This window comes from Labrus mixtus, chromosome 8 (assembly GCF_963584025.1).
Source record: "Labrus mixtus chromosome 8, fLabMix1.1, whole genome shotgun sequence".
Lineage (NCBI taxonomy): Eukaryota > Metazoa > Chordata > Actinopteri > Labriformes > Labridae > Labrus > Labrus mixtus.
In genome coordinates, this window is record NC_083619.1 from 26,618,973 (window position 1) to 26,637,788 (window position 18,816).

The 18,816-nt window shown below is 41.3% G+C and overlaps 3 protein-coding genes across 3 annotated transcripts; all 3 read right to left on the reverse strand.

Annotated features, from left to right (window-relative positions):
* Window positions 1-456: 456 nt before the first annotated feature.
* On the reverse strand, window positions 457-8,121 carry LOC132978546 (uncharacterized). Its single transcript, XM_061043749.1, has 4 exons — window positions 6,158-8,121; window positions 4,183-4,189; window positions 3,916-4,054; window positions 457-3,185 (listed from the first exon to the last, which is right to left on the reverse strand). The coding sequence occupies exons 1-4, from the start codon at window positions 8,096-8,098 to the stop codon at window positions 1,172-1,174; spliced, it is 4,101 nt and encodes a 1,366-aa protein (XP_060899732.1). The 5' UTR covers window positions 8,099-8,121; the 3' UTR covers window positions 457-1,171.
* LOC132979551 (tripartite motif-containing protein 16-like) lies at window positions 5,437-18,770 on the reverse strand. The gene is made up of 2 exons (XM_061045457.1): window positions 16,451-18,770; window positions 5,437-5,669 (listed from the first exon to the last, which is right to left on the reverse strand). The coding sequence occupies exon 1, from the start codon at window positions 18,618-18,620 to the stop codon at window positions 16,941-16,943; it is 1,680 nt and encodes a 559-aa protein (XP_060901440.1). The 5' UTR covers window positions 18,621-18,770; the 3' UTR covers window positions 5,437-5,669; window positions 16,451-16,940.
* Window positions 8,912-10,613, reverse strand: LOC132978547 (mammalian ependymin-related protein 1-like). Its single transcript, XM_061043750.1, has 2 exons — window positions 10,291-10,613; window positions 8,912-9,069 (listed from the first exon to the last, which is right to left on the reverse strand). The coding sequence occupies exons 1-2, from the start codon at window positions 10,460-10,462 to the stop codon at window positions 8,912-8,914; spliced, it is 330 nt and encodes a 109-aa protein (XP_060899733.1). The 5' UTR covers window positions 10,463-10,613.
* Window positions 18,771-18,816: the final 46 nt, after the last annotated feature.

Sequence of the window (18,816 nt, forward strand, 5' to 3'; positions counted from 1 at the left end):
TTATAAGTTATCTCAGCATGTTTGCTCGACCCAACACTGCACTATTCTCTCATCGAGCCTTGTACGTGTTAGTCTTTGCTTACATTGTGGTTATTGTGGTAATTTAATGTTGTACTTTTTGTGCATAGAAAGTATCGTTTTAATGAAGTCAAATTCCTTGTGTGTGAAAGCATACGCGGACAATAAAGCTGATTCTGATTCTTCTTATTTTGATGCTGCATTCAGGACACATTGGAAATATAGGAAAGAAAAGTCTGTCAAAATGTTTTTAGATGTCAAAATGTTAAAGAAAACTCTGCTCATTCCTCAAAAGCAAATCTTTTTTAGTGAGGAGAGCTGAAAGAACAGAGTGAGTGACAGACGCTCTTCAGCTCTAAACACCAACACATGAACAAAGTGACTGAGTTTGACTCTCCATCAGCTTCTTACGACACCCTGCAATGAAGACGAGAAGAAAACATTTTGTTCATGTGTTTATTCAGGAAGTCAAACTTCAGTTTGTTCAAACATCAAATCAGTAAAGTGTGTTCAATGTCTCTTGTTCAATCATTTCATGAACACATTCACTTCATCCACACAATCAGTTTGTTTGATCAGAATCTCTCACTCAAAAGAAAACGATGATTTATCTCCTTATTGATTTAATCAGGAGGATTACAGTTTTAAAATACCTCAGAGGACATTTTTTACTTTGAATATGAACAACAACATTTATTCTGACTGACTCATTTCTTTAAGTGTGATTTTATAGATTTTCTACAAATGTACAAAGTGGTGAGAAGAGAAAATCAACATTAAAGAAAAGTTTGCTGCTCTCTCTCTTCAGACTCATGAATCAGAACAGAAACAACAGCATATAAATGTATGAATACAAATAATCAAACATGGAGAGTGGAGAGAAGTTGATATTTACATGTAGAGAAATGTCAGTTCAGGTGAACAAAAGTCATCCTGAGCAGTGAAAGAGTCCACGGCTAAACAGACACAGGAAGGAGTGTCACTTAAAGACACTCAAACATTTACAGAACAGACGAGAAGAGGTCAAAGTACCGCCCATAAAGTTTGATTGACAGGTGACGACGATCAGATCTCAGCAACGAGCGTGAATAAAAATCAAGTTGAAGATTTAAAACACAGCAAGTTAAACATCTGTCTCGTTAATGACTTCTGTCTATTTCAGTTTACACAACTCAGCAGAGTCTCCAACAGAATAAAACCCGAGTCCAGCATGTAGAGGCTGAGTGAATGTGGTCTGGACTCTGTGGAGGAGAGTCATGGTTTCAGAGATGCTGTAGAAGGACAGAATACCTGCTCTGTGATCCAGGTACACTCCTACTCTGGAGGACTGAGGACCTGAGACAGGAGTGCTGACATTGTTGTAATAAAAGTTATAACTGTTGTTGTAACAATCTAACACCCAAGATTTGTCATTACGTCCAAACAAACATTCATCTGACCTCCCTGCTCTGCTGATATTCTTGTATGTGACTGCTACACAAACATCTCCTCTTCTCTCCACCTCCCAGTAACAAAGTCCAGTCAGACTCTCTTTACTCAGGACCTGCCAACACCGACCAGTGAATCTGTCTGGGTGACTAGAATAAGACTGATGTTTTCTCATTAATGTTACTTTTCTGTTCTCATCAGATAATAACAGCTGTGTTTTTGCTGTGTTTGGATCCAGTGTGATGTTACATGAATATTTTAAGAACTCAGCTCTGGTCTTGGGCTCTGGTTCTGGTCCTGACAGTAAAACATCCACTTCAGTCACTGTCTGTGAGATGTTTGTCCATTTCTCTCTCAGGACGTCCTGTAGTTTATCCCTGACTTCTGACACAGCCGCTGTCACGTCCTCAAAGAACCTCAGAGGACGGATCTTGATGCTGGATGAGTGTGTAGATTCACTGAGTGGTGACAGTGAGGGGTAGTCGTGTAGAAACTGGTTGTGATCTTCTGTGTGTGAGAGCTTCTCCAGTTCAGCGTCTTTCCTCTTCAGCTCAGTGATCTCCTGCTCCAGCTTCTCCTGAAGCTCTCTCATTCGACTCACTTCAGTCTGCTGCTGGGATCTGACCTGCTGCTTCACATCAGAGCGTCTTTTCTCCATGAGACGGATCAGCTCAGTGAACATCTTCTCACTGTTCCCCACTGTTTTATCAGCGGAGTGATTGATAGCCTCCACCTCCTGTTGAAGCAGCTTCACATCTTTCTCTCCGTCCTGGATTCTCTGCTGGATGTTTTGTCGACTCACCCCGAGCTCTCTCTGCCTCTCTGTCCTTTCTGCTGCAGCTGAGACTGTGTCATGACCTTTGTGTTCATCCATTAAACAGAGGAGACAGATAGACTGCTGATCAGTCCGACAAAATACTTTCATCTCCTCATTATGACGAGAGCAGACGTTCTCCTGGAGCTTCTTGGAGGGCTCCACTAGCTTGTGTTTCTTTAATGGAGGTACTTCAAAATGAGGCTGAAGGTGTTTCTCACAGTAAGAGGCCAGACACTGCAGACAGGACTTACAGGCTTTCAGTTTCCTCCCGGTGCAGACATCACAGGCCACATCTTCAGATCCAGCATAGCAGTGATCAGCAGGAGCAGCTTGGAGTCCAGTCTTCTTCAGCTCCTCCACTAAAACTGCCAACATGGTGTTTTTCCCCAGGACAGGCCTCGGTGTGAAGTCCTGCCTACACTGAGGGCAGCTGTAGATTGTCTTTTCATCCTCTTGATCCCAGTGGCTTTTAATACAGTTCATACAGTAACTATGTCCACAGGTAGTAGTCACCGGATCCTTCAGTAGATCCAGACAGATCGAACAAGAAATAGTTTCCTGACCCAGCTGAACTCCTTTCTGCGCCATTTCTCCTCTCGGTAACAACGACTGTCTGAGTTTCACTTCCTGAGAAATCAAACTAGCTCCACCTCTGATCTGCACAGCATGTGTTTGTTCAGTGAACGTCAGCTCTTGTTGGTTACACCCATCCTCAACTTGTAGATCTAAAGGGGAGGGAACCAGGAAATATAGAGTCAGAGTGGAGCTGGCTGTGTTTGAGAGCAGGAAGAAGAGGGAGGGGGAGGGAGACTTGTTTACAACAGAGAACATTTCTCTTTTAAAAACACTTCTCATTTCAGATTTTACAAGATGAACTCTTCTTTGAATCGAAGGGTTTGGAGAAGGCTTTCTGCCCCCAGTACTGCATGTTGTTTGTACAACAGCTTAGAGGTTGCTCTGTTGTGAAAGTGCAATGCAGGCTTCATGAAAGTCATTCATTAAACTCATAAATGTCTGTGTTGCATGCTGGGAAACGTATTTGTAATGCTTACTGTGCAGGCGTCACTTTGCTGCCACCGGTGTTTTCTGAAGCAGCTTGTGATGACGATCTTGTCTTCAAATATTCTGCTTGTATGTATGCAACACTGAAGCCTGCTCCCCGCCTCCTCACTCTGTCACGCTCAGAGCACGCAGGGCGGCGCTGACCACGGACAGACTGGCATTCTTCTCATGCTCACATTGATTTGAAGCTTCTCACACAAACAGCAAAAGCGAGTCGTAAGTAGTTAGTGAATTAAATGTTATTAGAATCAATAATAGAAAACAGCAGCCAGCAGTAACTAAGTGACTCATAGGCTGTTTCTGTGACAGCCGGCGCTTACTGAAAGAACTGGTTTAATCCTGCATTCACACCAAAACTGGAAAAACAACTTCCAAACTCAGGAAAACAAACGGTCACAGGAGCATTTAAACAGTTTCATCGTCAGAAGTCATTAATTAGATCTTTGCTGAATAAAAACTCTTCTTGTGTTAACTCATCAGACAAACGATTGTGACCTCACAGACATTTATGTAACAGAAGAATTCAGCGAGATTATCCCTTTTAAGTATCTAAGATTGAAGGTGAGGGCATTCAGCAGCCGGACTCCGACATCCTCTCGACGTCGGGGTCGCTGATGCCCAGCTGCAGGTTGAAGAAGCGGGTGGAGGTGGTGACGCTGCTGTTCCTGGCGGAGGTCTCCTGCACGGGGTAGCAGTCCTTCAGGGTGTAAACGCCCACCCAGGTCTCATCTGGTGGAGAGACGAGAAAAGGTCACAGCAGCTCTAAGAGGAACTGGAGGTTTATATCCAGCAGAAGTTGCTCCTTACATCTGATGAAGCTTAATTTTTATTGTGAAGCAGCTGCAGGAAGAACGTACACAAACACTGGATTCAAGCAGCACGGACACTTTGTATTTTAAACTTCCCACAGAATCTAAAAGATGTTTAAAGGCTTTATATGTGATTTTTTGATCCAGCAGATGTCGCCCTTGAGCACCAGCATGAAACCAAAACAACTCGCGCTGCATTGTTGTGTTAGCATGCTAATGCTAGCGATCTTTATTATGCTCGTATCTTCACACTGCATGTAAATTTAAACTTATTTCAAGATATATAACAAAAAAAAATAAAGGTCTGAACTGCTTGTAAAAAGTGAAAATAATATATTTATGCAAATTTGACTTGATGACACCTTTTAACATTTAAACAAGTTAAATTTTCTTGCTGCATTAGCAATATTTTTACAGATTAAAAGCAATCCAGGTTTTATTTTGTATCTTGAAGAGGTTTTTCTGGACCTGTACGGTGATTGTGTCTTTTAATAAGTGTATTGTTGACTAGAAATTACATAAATACACTTGGTAATATGGAGAAGAATGGCAGCAGAATCCAGGGACAGATGTATATGAATGAAGATCAGAGGGAATTAGTGAATAACTTTAAGTAGTTTGACTTCTTTTCACTCTCTTCTGCACAAACTGAGTTCAGGTGCTTAAGTGGATCTTTACATCCCTGGTTAGCAGGATGAAGGCGCCCTCTTGTGGTGATTTTTACTCTCTGCAGGAAGCATCTGTATTATTATCCTCCCTTGATATCAATCACACTGCTCAATGTAAATACTGTTACAACTCTTCCTCAAGTAAATTAACCCATCTGTTACATATATATATTTTATTATAAGTTATCTCAGCATGTTTGCTCGACCCAACACTGCACTATTCTCTCATCGAGCCTTGTACGTGTTAGTCTTTGCTTACATTGTGTTTATTGTGGTAATTTAATGTTGTACTTTTTGTGCATAGAGAGTATCGTTTTAATGAAGTCAAATTCCTTGTGTGTGAAAGCATACGCGGCCAATAAAGCTGATTCTGATTCTTCTTATTCTGATGCTGCATTCAGGACACATTGGAAATATAGGAAAGAAAAGTCTGTCAAAATGTTTTTAGATGTCAAAATGTTAAAGAAAACTCTGCTCATTCCTCAAAAGCAAATCTTTTTTAGTGAGGAGAGCTGAAAGAACAGAGAGTGAGTGACAGACGCTCTTCAGCTCTAAACACCAACACATGAACAAAGTGACTGAGTGTGACTCTCCATCAGCTTCTTACGACACCCTGCAATGAAGACGAGAAGAAAACATTTTGTTCATGTGTTTATTCAGGAAGTCAAACTTCAGTTTGTTCAAACATCAAATCAGTAAAGTGTGTTCAATGTCTCTTGTTCAATCATTTCATGAACACATTCACTTCATCCACACAATCAGTTTGTTTGATCAGAATCTCTCACTCAAAAGAAAACGATGATTTATCTCCTTATTGATTTAATCAGGAGGATTACAGTTTTAAAATACCTCAGAGGACATTTTTTACTTTGAATATGAACAACAACATTTATTCTGACTGACTCATTTCTTTAAGTGTGATTTTATAGATTTTCTACAAATGTACAAAGTGGTGAGAAGAGAAAATCAACATTAAAGAAAAGTTTGCTGCTCTCTCTCTTCAGACTCATGAATCAGAACAGAAACAACAGCATATAAATGTATGAATACAAATAATCAAACATGGAGAGTGGAGAGAAGTTGATATTTTCACGCAGAGAAATGTCAGTTCAGGTGAACAAAAGTCATCCTGAGCAGTGAAAGAGTCCACGGCTAAACAGACACAGGAAGGAGTGTCACTTAAAGACACTCAAACATTTACAGAACAGACGAGAAGAGGTCAAAGTACCGCCTATAAAGTTTGATTGACAGGTGACGACGATCAGATCTCAGCAACGAGCGTGGATAAAAATCAAGTTGAAGATTTAAAACACAGCAAGTTAAACATCTGTCTCGTTAATGACTTCTGTCTATTTCAGTTTACACAACTCAGCAGAGTCTCCAGAATAATAAAACTGGAGTCCAGCATGTAGAGGCTGAGTGAATGTGGTCTGGACTCTGTGGAGGAGAGTCATGGTTTCAGAGATGCTGTAGAAGGACAGAATACCTGCTCTGTGATCCAGGTACACTCCTACTCTGGAGGACCGAGGACCTGAGACAGGAGTGCTGACATTGTTGTAATAAAAGTTATAACTGTTGTTGTCACAATATAACACCCAAGATTTGTCATTACGTCCAAACAAACATTCATGTGAGCTCCCTGCTCTGCTGATATTCTTGTATGTGACTGCTACACAAACTCCTTTCCCACCCCACTTCACCTCCCAGTAACAAAGTCCAGTCAGATTCTCTTTACTCAGGACCTGCCGGTAATAAGTGAATCTGTCTGGGTGACTAGAATAAGACTGATGTTTACTCATTAATGTTACTTTTCTGTTCTCATCAGATAATAACAGCCGTGTGTGTGCTGTGTTTGGATCCAGTGTGATGTCAGATGAATATTTTAAGAACTCAGCTCTGGTCTTGGGCTCTGGTTCTGGTCCTGACAGTAAAACATCCACTTCAGTCACTGTCTGTGAGATGTTTGTCCATTTCTCTCTCAGGACGTCCTGTAGTTTATCCCTGACTTCTGACACAGCCGCTGTCACGTCCTCAAAGAACCTCAGAGGACGGATCTTGATGCTGGATGAGTGTGTAGATTCACTGAGTGGTGACAGTGAGGGGTAGTCGTGTAGAAACTGGTTGTGATCTTCTGTGTGTGAGAGCTTCTCCAGTTCAGCGTCTCTCCTCTTCAGCTCAGTGATCTCCTGCTCCAGCTTCTCCTGAAGCTCTCTGACTCGACTCACTTCAGTCTGCTGCTGGGATCTGACCTGCTGCTTCACATCAGAGCGTCTTTTCTCCATGAGACGGATCAGCTCAGTGAAGATCTTCTCACTGTTCCCCACTGTTTTATCAGCGGAGTGATTGATAGCCTCCACCTCCTGTTGAAGCAGCTTCACATCTTTCTCTCTGTCCTGGATTCTCTGCTGGATGTTTTGTCGACTCACCCCGAGCTCTCTCTGCCTCTCTGTCCTTTCTGCTGCAGCTGAGACTGTGTCATGACCTTTGTGTTCGTCCATTAAACAGAGGAGACAGATAGACTGCTGATCAGTCCGACAAAATACTTTCATCTCCTCATTATGACGAGAGCAGACGTTCTCCTGGAGCTTCTTGGAGGGCTCCACTAGCTTGTGTTTCTTTAATGGAGGTACTTCAAAATGAGGCTGAAGGTGTTTCTCACAGTAAGAGGCCAGACACTGCAGACAGGACTTACAGGCTTTCAGTTTCCTCCCGGTGCAGACATCACAGGCCACATCATCAGGTCCAGCATAGCAGTGATCAGCAGGAGCAGCTTGGAGTCCAGTCTTCTTCAGCTCCTCCACTAAAACTGCCAACATGGTGTTTTTCCTCAGGACAGGCCTCGGTGTGAAGTCCTGTCTACACTGAGGGCAGCTGTAGATTGTCTTTTCATCCTCTTGATCCCAGTGGCTTTTAATACAGTTCATACAGTAACTATGTCCACAGGTAGTAGTCACCGGATCCTTCAGGAGATCCAGACAGATCGAACAAGAAATAGTTTCCTGACCCAGCTGAACTCCTTTCTGCGCCATTTCTTCTCTCGGTAACAACGACTGTCTGAGTTTCACTTCCTGAGAAATCAAACTAGCTCCACCTCTGATCTGCACAGCATGTGTTTGTTCAGTGAACGTCAGCTCTTGTTGGTTACACCCATCCTCAACTTGTAGATCTAAAGGGGAGGGAACCAGGAAATATAGAGTCAGAGTGGAGCTGGCTGTGTTTGAGAGCAGGAAGAAGAGGGAGGGGGAGGGAGACTTGTTTACAACAGAGAACATTTCTCTTTTAAAAACACTTCTCATTTCAGATTTTACAAGATGAACTCTTCTTTGAATCGAAGGGTTTGGAGAAGGCTTTCTGCCCCCAGTACTGCATGTTGTTTGTACAGCAGCTTAGAGGTTGCTCTGTTGTGAAAGTGCAATGCAGGCTTCATGAAAGTCATTCATTAAACTCATAATTGTCTGTGTTGCATGCTGGGAAACGTATTTGTAATGCTTACTGTGCAGGCGTCACTTTGCTGCCACCGGTGTTTTCTGAAGCAGCTTGTGATGACGATGAGCCCTCTCTGTGCAGATAAATGCAATTCTTCCTCTTGTCTTCAAATATTCTGCTTGTATGTATGCAACACTGAAGCCTGCTCCCCGCCTCCACACTCTGTCACGCTCAGAGCATGCAGGGCGGCGCTGACCACGGACAGACTGGCATTCTTCTCATGCTCACATTGATTTGAAGCTTCTCACACAAACAGCAAAAGCGAGTCGTAACTAGTTAGTGAATTAAATGTTATTAGAATCAATAATAGAAAACAGCAGCCAGCAGTAACTAAGTGACTCATAGGCTGTTTCTGTGACAGCCGGCGCTTACTGAAAGAACTGGTTTAATCCTGCATTCACACCAAAACTTGAAAAACAACTTCCAAACTCAGGAAAACAAACGGTCACAGGAGCATTTAAACAGTTTCATCGTCAGAAGTCATTAATTAGATCTTTGCTGAATAAAAACTCTTCTTGTGTTAACTCATCAGACAAACGATTGTGACCTCACAGACATTTATGTAACAGAAGAATTCAGCGAGATTATCCCTTTTAAGTATCTAAGATTGAAGGTGAGGGCATTCAGCAGCCGGACTCCGACATCCTCTCGACGTCGGGGTCGCTGATGCCCAGCTGCAGGTTGAAGAAGCGGGTGGAGGTGGTGACGCTGCTGTTCCTGGCGGAGGTCTCCTGCACGGGGTAGCAGTCCTTCAGGGTGTAAACGCCCACCCAGGTCTCATCTGGTGGAGAGACGAGAAAAGGTCACAGCAGCTCTAAGAGGAACTGGAGGTTTATATCCAGCAGAAGTTGCTCCTTAAATCTGATGAAGCTTAATTTTTATTGTGAAGCAGCTGCAGGAAGAACGTACACAAACACTGGATTCAAGCAGCACGGACACTTTGTATTTTAAACTTCCCACAGAATCTAAAAGATGTTTAAAGGCTTTATATGTGATTTTTTTGATCCAGCAGATGTCGCCCTTGAGCACCAGCATGAAACCAAAACAACTTGCGCTGCATTGTTGTGTTAGCATGCTAATGCTAGCGATCTTTATTATGCTCGTATCTTCACACTGCATGTAAATTTACCTGAAATGAGCGTGATCTAGAAACACAGTTAAGCAGTGAGTACAGTATGTTATTCTTCTTTTCTCTAGTCCCTCAATTAAACAACTTTTATACGTGAGGGGAGGAGTCAGCCGGCCGTCCCGGCGACGTAAACAAACTGAAGATAGGACTCTGAAAACATCACAGACAGTGGGACTCGGGTGTTACACCCATTGTAGACAGTCATGACTCACAGAGTTATTTTCAGAGGATATACTTGAAGTGTGAATAATCACATATTAAGCCTTTAACTGTTTTTAACACAGATGTCCTCCATGAAACACAAGGTGTTGAAAAACTGAGCAGATATGGAAGTGCAAAAGATCGTAGTCTGTTCTGACGACCCCAGACTGTGTCAGTGCTCCTCCTGTTGTCTTGTATCTCTCCCCACTCAGGTTGTCTTCAGGTAGAAAGGGGCGGAGCCAGTTAATTTGATGTCATGCACCTGGGCAGACTGGGCCTTGGTATATAAACTGGTTTCTTAGTCTCTCTCTCTCTCTCTTGTCAACACTCACTTTGGTTGGTGGTCTTTGTTTAGCCACAACACCACACATTCACCATTGCCATCACCACTGATGGCCTGGATTGTGACAATGTGTTTACCACAGATAAACCTACTTTATGTAATTTGGAAGGTTTGATTTTGGTGTCAGGCTGGCTGCACCCTAAGCCGTCATTTCAGGAGGAGTGATCTGGATATTCTCTCGACCTGGATGTTCACATATGCACCTCACAGTGGGAGACTATCCGTGTCACTGGCAGTTAATACTGACTTATTTCTTTGATTATGACTTTCTGTCTGTGCATGTTCTTTCTGGTGTTGTGTTTAAAAAATATTTTAAAAACCAGGTTTACGTTGACGTGCCGGCTTCCTGTCCGACCACTCCTGGACCTCCACGTTGTCCCGGGGGCCTCCGATGATGTACTGGTCCTCGAAGGTGGAGTTGGCTGGGATGTGGAAGGGATCCCAGGCCTCGGTCAGAGCGATCTTTGAGCAGTCCTTCGTCTTCTGGTCAATCTGGAACATCACCGGGCTCTGGTACAAAAAGATGTACTCGAAGAACCTGGAGCCGAGGAAGAGAAAGATGAAGAAGTGACATCTTTGAATGTATTCTTCTGGCCAAAACAACAGAACAAAACCTAAAAAGTATTTAATTTATAATCATGAAAATCAGGAAAACCTGAAACATCTGGAATGTTTTATAATTAATTAAAATGTATGGGATAATTTCTTTTGACTAATTGATTGATGGGCTTATGTTACAGCTCTAAATCATACCTTCTTGTTCCCATGTAGAGAGCTTTAACCAGGCCTGCCTTTTCTTTACATTTATTAGCTATATTTAAAATATAAAAATATCCGCTCCGTGATGGCTCTATATTTCACTCTTTATCATTTTCTGAGTTTATATTTCTACTTTTATCAATCTACATCTGTCTTTTCTGTTGATATCACGATGGTTAATGTTATTTTCCAGCTTACTTTCCTGTCATATATGTGGGTAGGTGTGCCGCTCACTCGTCCATCACTCACTGAGTGAAGAGAGGAACTTCTTATACGCGACTCTCTAATCCCTAAAACCCTGAGTGAATGAAAGTTTGTCTTTTTGTTTCTTTTATCACAGTTTAATTTAGTAAAAAATGTATTTATTTCCCTGAAAACTCTCCTTTTTAATTGGATTTATTATTTTGTAATGCCTAAAATAAGCTGGTTCAGTCTCCAAGTGAGGCCTCTATTTTTTTTTTATTACTTATATTTTATTTGCTTTTCTTAATGAAGATACATCAAAATAAACACAGTATACAATCTTTGGTGTCAGTTAACAATAGTCAGTTTAGCCTCCTTTTAAATCGTCCATTCTCTTCAGACTTTGTGATGGGTTTTAAAGTCAGTCCACTTTATCCATTTTCCTTGGCATGCAGATTGTTGTAGTCTTAAACTGTGTGTAAAGCTCTCCATATCATGTAGTTTTTCAACAATGTCCAACAAGTTTCTCCGAGTGGGGGGGTCCTCCTTACACCACTTTCTTGTTATAGCTTTCTTTGATGCCACCAGTAGTATTCCAGCCAGGTATCTGTCTTTGCTTTGTATATTTTCCTGTGTTAAATTTCCCAGATACAGCACTTCACAAGTCTTAGGAAGTTCATAACCTAAAATTGCTTTCATTCCTTTCCACACTTCATCCCAGTACTCAGTCATTTTCACACATTGCCAAAAAACATGAGCGTGATCAACATTGTGTTCCCCACACTGTCTCCAGCAAGGCTGTGGGACAAGTGAGAATCTTCCTTTAAGTTTTTCTATTTCTCACCATATTTTGATACAACACTGAAATGACTCTCTTGACTGTACCTCTGTATGCATTACATATTGTTACAATCAATCCGTTTAATTCACATGGGGAATCCGGCTTTATCTCCTTTTTGTATTTGTAGGTACATGTAGAAATCTTTGTTCTCTAAGTCATATTCTCTCCTTAGTTTTAGAAAACTTTTGATTTTTCCTTTTTCAATGAATGTGTCAATTATTGTTATGCCTCTATCTGCCCACTGTTTAAACCTCTGGTTTAGAGTCCCTGGTTTGAAATTAGTGTCATAGGCCATCCAACTCAAAATCTTTGCCTCCAATTTGTATTTCTTAACTACTTTAAACCAGATTCCTAAGGTAAACCCAGTGATTGAATTCAATAATCCCTCCTTTTCCTTATACATGTTTCTGTTCGCAATCATACTCTGCACGTGGCACCCTTCTATGTTCAACTCAATCTCCTCCCATCCTGTAAAATAATTAGCATCACACCAACCTATCAAGGGCCGGAGTTGAGCGGCATAGTAATATTCTTGGAGGTTAGGCAGTGCCAAGCCTCCCTCGTCTTTGGGTATCTGAAGTGTAGGGAATCTAATTCTCGGTTTATGCCCATTCCAGATAAATCGTGATTTTTTTTTGTCCCACTCTTGAAACTGAGAGGGAGGGATTTGCACCGGCAAACACTGAAACAAGTACAAGAGTCTTGGTAGCACATTCATCTTGATGATTTCAATCCTTGAGCTGAAATCTAACATCAATACTGACCATCTATCCATATCCTTAAACATTTCCTGGTTAAGGGGTTTGTAATTAATTTCAAACAATTTGGATAATGTATTTGTAATGTTTATTCCTAAGTAATGAATTGTTCTTTTGCTCCAGTTGAAATTATATGTTTGTTGTATTTCTTTAGATGGTGAGTAATTAAATGGCAAGATCTGTGTTTTCTGCACATTTAGTTTATATCCTGAAAGGTAACCATAATTTTCCAATAGTGTCATCAACTTTGGAAGACAGGTGTCTGGTTGTTTTAGATGAATCAAAACATCGTCTGCGAATAGCCCAATTTTGTGCTCCCTGCCTCCCACTTCCACCCCCTTTATTTCTTCATTTTGCGTTATTGCTTGAGCGAGCGGCTCAATAAAGATTGAGAAGAGCGTAGGGGACAGACAGCAGCCCTGTCTGGTAGACCTTTCTAACTTAAACTCTCTGGTTAGACTCCCATTTATTTTTATTCTTGCCCTTGGATCCTGATATAATGTCTTAATGCAATTAACTGAGTCTTGGTTGAACCCAAATTTCTCCACGCAGAGGAATAAAAACTTCCAGCGAATGCTGTCGAAAGCTTTTTCAGCATCCAAACAAATTAATATAGCACTTTCTCCTTTTCTTTGTATTTCTACAATTATATGTAGCGTCTGTTGGGCCACGCAGGCTTAGGACAGTCTGTTTCTTTGAGTTATTTACTGAGATCACAAAGAGGCCTAAAAGGACTCTTTATCCCAGAATCCCCTGCGGTACTTCACACCTACGTGTGACGTAAAGGGGGGACCGGAACCTGAGGTAAACCCACAGGCAGCTCCAGTCTTTAAAAGCAATCACCAGGCATTGCTTCCTTCTCTTCAAGTGTGGTCTGCCGACACCAGAGGACACCCTCTCCAACAAGATGGACTCCAGCATTCGAGACAAAGCCTTTCCTCCTCTTGGCTTACATAGATTAAACTCCAGAGCTGAGGTTGCTCAGTGTAGGTAGCTCTTCGCATGCTGAATTCAAGCATCAGAGGATTCAGCTGACTACTTCCACGGCATATTTTTAGGAGTTTTGGGCGCAATCAGATGCTATCAGGTTTGAGCAAAAAGAAGAGTTTCTTTCCTTTGATTTTTCGTAAGACGTCATTGAACGCAACTGGACAGGAGCGCTGAAGGAAGCCCACTGATCCCTGAATCCACAAGGACACATAAAGAACTCGGCTCCTGTAACCAGAAGACCCTATAGAGCAGCGCTCTGGTCAAAGATCTGAATCCCGCTACCCTCCTCCTACATCTGCCACGAAGGAACCCTGCCTGAATCTGATGATTCAACATTCAACAGAGTGACGATCTAACCAACTTTGCAACGATCACCAGGAGTTACCCCAAGTAAGAGCTTTGGTCTGGGCAGAAATAGTTTCAGAAATAGTTGTTTCTTTTATAACCACTGATAATTATGCATCATTGTTGACGACACGTCACATTCTGTTTATTATCTGTTGTAAGCTGCTGCATTTGTTTTATTGTGATGAACTGCTGTGTTCACCTATATGTGTAATGCTGTGCTAGTTTACCTTCAGTCAACGGCTTTCACAATCAGAAAGACCAGTGTACCTGCCGTTGAATCAAAGTCCGGCCACTGGCTTTCTGGTGTTTAAGTAACAGTTACTGAACTCAGCTCAGAGAGCTCAAAACTATTTCAAAAGGTAACCACACGGCTTCCTTTGTTGTCCACCATTTTGTCCACATGTGACGAAGTCACATGGTGCATTGTCTCTCTCCACCTTCTTGTTTTCTCTCTCTCTCTCTCCTCTACACACACACACACACACACACACACACATTTACACCTCATTCACAAGGTTTGCTTGATAATGTTTGTTGCTTAGATTAGTTTATAATAGTTATTTGTTTGATTAAGTTCATTGATTTTGGATTGATGTTGCTTTGTTTAAATAAATTCTGTTATAATTTCAGAGAGCAGTTGTTTGTGATTACTGGTGTATTTACATTGTGATATAAGCTGGGTGCGAAGGCTTTGTGTACGGATCTCACGCCTTCAATTTATTAAATATAGTTATTAATTATTAATAATGTTATTAATTAAATAACTAATCTGAGACTGATTTGAGTGATATTTTGGTTATATTTCCCTGAGTACAGGGTGGTGCCCCAAAACGAGATTAAACATAGTTTGATGATATTTTATTTATATTATTAATAATTAGAAATAATTATTAAAGAATATAACCAAAGTTGACTTGATACAACCCCAACACGTCCTTCTTATATTATCTTGCATCTGTCTTCCCTTGATAAAACCCGATTGATCTTCATGAATCAATTCTGACATAAAGGTTTCAAATCTATTACATAAAATGGATGTGTACAACTTGTAGTCACAATTTAGCATCGATATCGGCCTATAGTTTTCACATAATTCTCTGTCTTTACCTCCTTTGGGAATTACTGTGATAATGGCCTCTTTCCATGAGGGAGGTAGGTTTCCATTTTTTAATGTTTGATTAAATGATGCTAGTAACATTGGATTTAGTTCCTTTCTTAACATTCTGTACCATTCAGGTGAATAGCCATCGAAGTGAGGCCTCTATTAACACTAAAACCTTACTAAGAAGGCTAATAAGGTCAAAAGCAGCTCAATACACTTATTGTAAACCATGGTCACCTGAAAAGTCTAGATAAACATCTTATTTCAAGATATATAACTAAAAAAAATAAAGGTCTGAACTGCTTGTAAAAAGTGAAAATAATATATTTATGCAAATTTGACTTGATGACACCTTTTAACATTTAAACAAGTTAAATTTGCTTGCTGCATTAGCAATATTTTTACAGATTAAAAGCAATCCAGGTTTTATTTTGTATCTTGAAGAGGTTTTTCTGGACCTGTACGGTGATTGTGTCTTTTAATAAGTGTATTGTTGACTAGAAATTACATAAATACACTTGGTAATATGGAGAAGAATGGCAGCAGAATCCAGGGACAGATGTATATGAATGAAGATCAGAGGGAATTAGTGAATAACTTTAAGTAGTTTGACTTCTTTTCACTCTCTTCTGCACAAACTGAGTTCAGGTGCTTAAGTGGATCTTTACATCCCTGGTTAGCAGGATGAAGGCCCCCTCTTGTGGTGATTTTTACTCTCTGCAGGAAGGCATCTGTATTATTATCCTCCCTTGATATCAATCACACCGCTCAATGTAAATACTGTTACAACTCTTCCTCAAGTAAATTAACCCATCTGTTACATATATATATTTTATTATAAGTTATCTCAGCATGTTTGCTCGACCCAACACTGCACTATTCTCTCATCGAGCCTTGTACGTGTTAGTCTTTGCTTACATTGTGTTTATTGTTGTAAATTAATGTTGTACTTTTTGTGCATAGAGAGTATCGTTTTAACGAAGTCAAATTCCTTGTGTGTGAAAGCATACGCGGCCAATAAAGCTGATTCTGATTCTTCTTATTTTGATGCTGCATTCAGGACACATTGGAAATATAGGAAAGAAAAGTCTGTCAAAATGTTTTTAGACGTCAAAATGTTAATGAAAACTCTGCTCATTCCTCAAAAGCAAATCTTTTTTAGTGAGGAGAGCTGAAAGAACAGAGAGTGAGTGACAGACGCTCTTCAGCTCTAAACACCAACACATGAACAAAGTGACTGAGTTTGACTCTCCATCAGCTTCTTACGACACCCTGCAATGAAGACGAGAAGAAAACATTTTGTTCATGTGTTTATTCAGGAAGTCAAACTTCAGTTTGTTCAAACATCAAATCAGTAAAGTGTGTTCAATGTCTCTTGTTCAATCATTTCATGAACACATTCACTTCATCCACACAATCAGTTTGTTTGATCAGAATCTCTCACTCAAAAGAAAACTATGATTTATCTCCTTATTGATTTAATCAGGAGGATTACAGTTTTAGAGGACATTCTTTACTTTGAATATGAACAACAACATTTATTCTGACTAACTCATTTCTTTAAGTGTGATTTTATAGATTTTCTACAAATGTACAAAATGGTGAGAAGAGAAAATCAACATTAAAGAAAAGTTTGCTGCTCTCTCTCTTCAGACTCATGAATCAGAACAGAAACAACAGCATATAAATGTATGAATACAAATAATCAAACATGGAGAGTGGAGAGAAGTTGATATTTTCACGCAGAGAAATGTCAGTTCAGGTGAACAAAAGTCATCCTGAGCAGTGAAAGAGTCCACGGCTAAACAGACACAGGAAGGAGTGTCACTTAAAGACACTCAAACATTTACAGAACAGACGAGAAGAGGTCAAAGTACCGCCTATAAAGTTTGATTGACAGGTGACGACGATCAGATCTCAGCAACGAGCGTGGATAAAAATCAAGTTGAAGATTTAAAACACAGCAAGTTAAACATCTGTCTCGTTAATGACTTCTGTCTATTTCAGTTTACACAACTCAGCAGAGTCTCCAGAATAATAAAACTGGAGTCCAGCATGTAGAGGCTGAGTGAATGTGGTCTGGACTCTGTGGAGGAGAGTCATGGTTTCAGAGATGCTGTAGAAGGACAGAATACCTGCTCTGTGATCCAGGTACACTCCTACTCTGGAGGACCGAGGACCTGAGACAGGAGTGCTGACATTGTTGTAATAAAAGTTATAACTGTTGTTGTAACAATCTAACACCCAAGATTTGTCATTACGTCCAAACAAACATTCATGTGAGCTCCCTGCTCTGCTGATATTCTTGTATGTGACTGCTACACAAACTCCTTTCCCACCCCACTTCACCTCCCAGTAACAAAGTCCAGTCAGATTCTCTTTACTCAGGACCTGCCGGTAATAAGTGAATCTGTCTGGGTGACTAGAATAAGACTGATGTTTACTCATTAATGTTACTTTTCTGTTCCCATCAGATAATAACAGCAGTATGTGTGCTGTGTTTGGATCCAGTGTGATGTTACATGAATATTTTAAGAACTCAGCTCTGGTCTTGGGCTCTGGTTCTGGTCCTGACAGTAAAACATCCACTTCAGTCACTGTCTGTGAGATGTTTGTCCATTTCTCTCTCAGGACGTCCTGTAGTTTATCCCTGACTTCTGACACAGCCGCTGTCACGTCCTCAAAGAACCTCAGAGGACGGATCTTGATGCTGGATGAGTGTGTAGATTCACTGAGTGGTGACAGTGAGGGGTAGTCGTGTAGAAACTGGTTGTGATCTTCTGTGTGTGAGAGCTTCTCCAGTTTAGCATCTCTCCTCTTCAGCTCAGTGATCTCCTGCTCCAGCTTCTCCTGAAGCTCTCTGACTCGACTCACTTCAGTCTGCTGCTGGGATCTGAGCTGCTGCTTCACATCAGAGCGTCTTTTCTCCATGAGACGGATCAGCTCAGTGAAGATCTTCTCACTGTTCCCCACTGTTTTATCAGCGGAGTGATTGATAGCCTCCACCTCCTGTTGAAGCAGCTTCACATCTTTCTCTCTGTCCTGGATTCTCTGCTGGATGTTTTGTCGACTCACCCCGAGCTCTCTCTGCCTCTCGCTCCTTTCTGCTGCAGCTGAGACTGTGTCATGACCTTTGTGTTCGTCCATTAAACAGAGATAACAGATAGACTGCTGATCAGTACGACAAAATACTTTCATCTCCTCATTATGACGAGAGCAGACGTTCTCCTGGAGCTTCTTGGAGGGCTCCACCAGCTTGTGTTTCTTAAATGGAGCTGCTTCATAATGAGGCTGAAGGTGTTTCTCACAGTAAGAGGCCAAACATTGCAGACAGGACTTACAGGCTTTCAGTTTCCTCCCGGTGCAGACATCACAGGCCACATCATCTGGTCCAGCATAGCAGTGATCAGCAGGAGCAGCATGAAGTCCAGTCTTCTTCAGCTCCTCCACTAAAACTGCCAACATGGTGCTTTTCCCCAGGACAGGCCTCGGTGTGAAGTCCTGCCTACACTGAGGGCAGCTGTAGATTGTCTTCTCATCCTCTTTATCCCAGTGGCTTTTAATACAGTTCATACAGTAACTATGTCCACAGGAAGTAGTCACCGGATCCTTCAGGAGATCCAGACAGATTGAACAAGAAAGGGTTTCCTGACCCAGCTGAACTCCTTTCTGTGCCATTTCTCCTCTCGGTAACAACGACTGTCTGAGTTTCTCTTCCTGAGAAATCAGACTAGCTCCACCTCTGATCTGCACAGCATGTGTTTGTTCAGTGAACGTCAGCTCTTGTTGGTTACACCCATCCTCAACTTGTAGATCTAAAGGGGAGGGAATCAAGAAATATAGAGTCAGAGTGGAGCTGGCTGTGTTTGAGAGC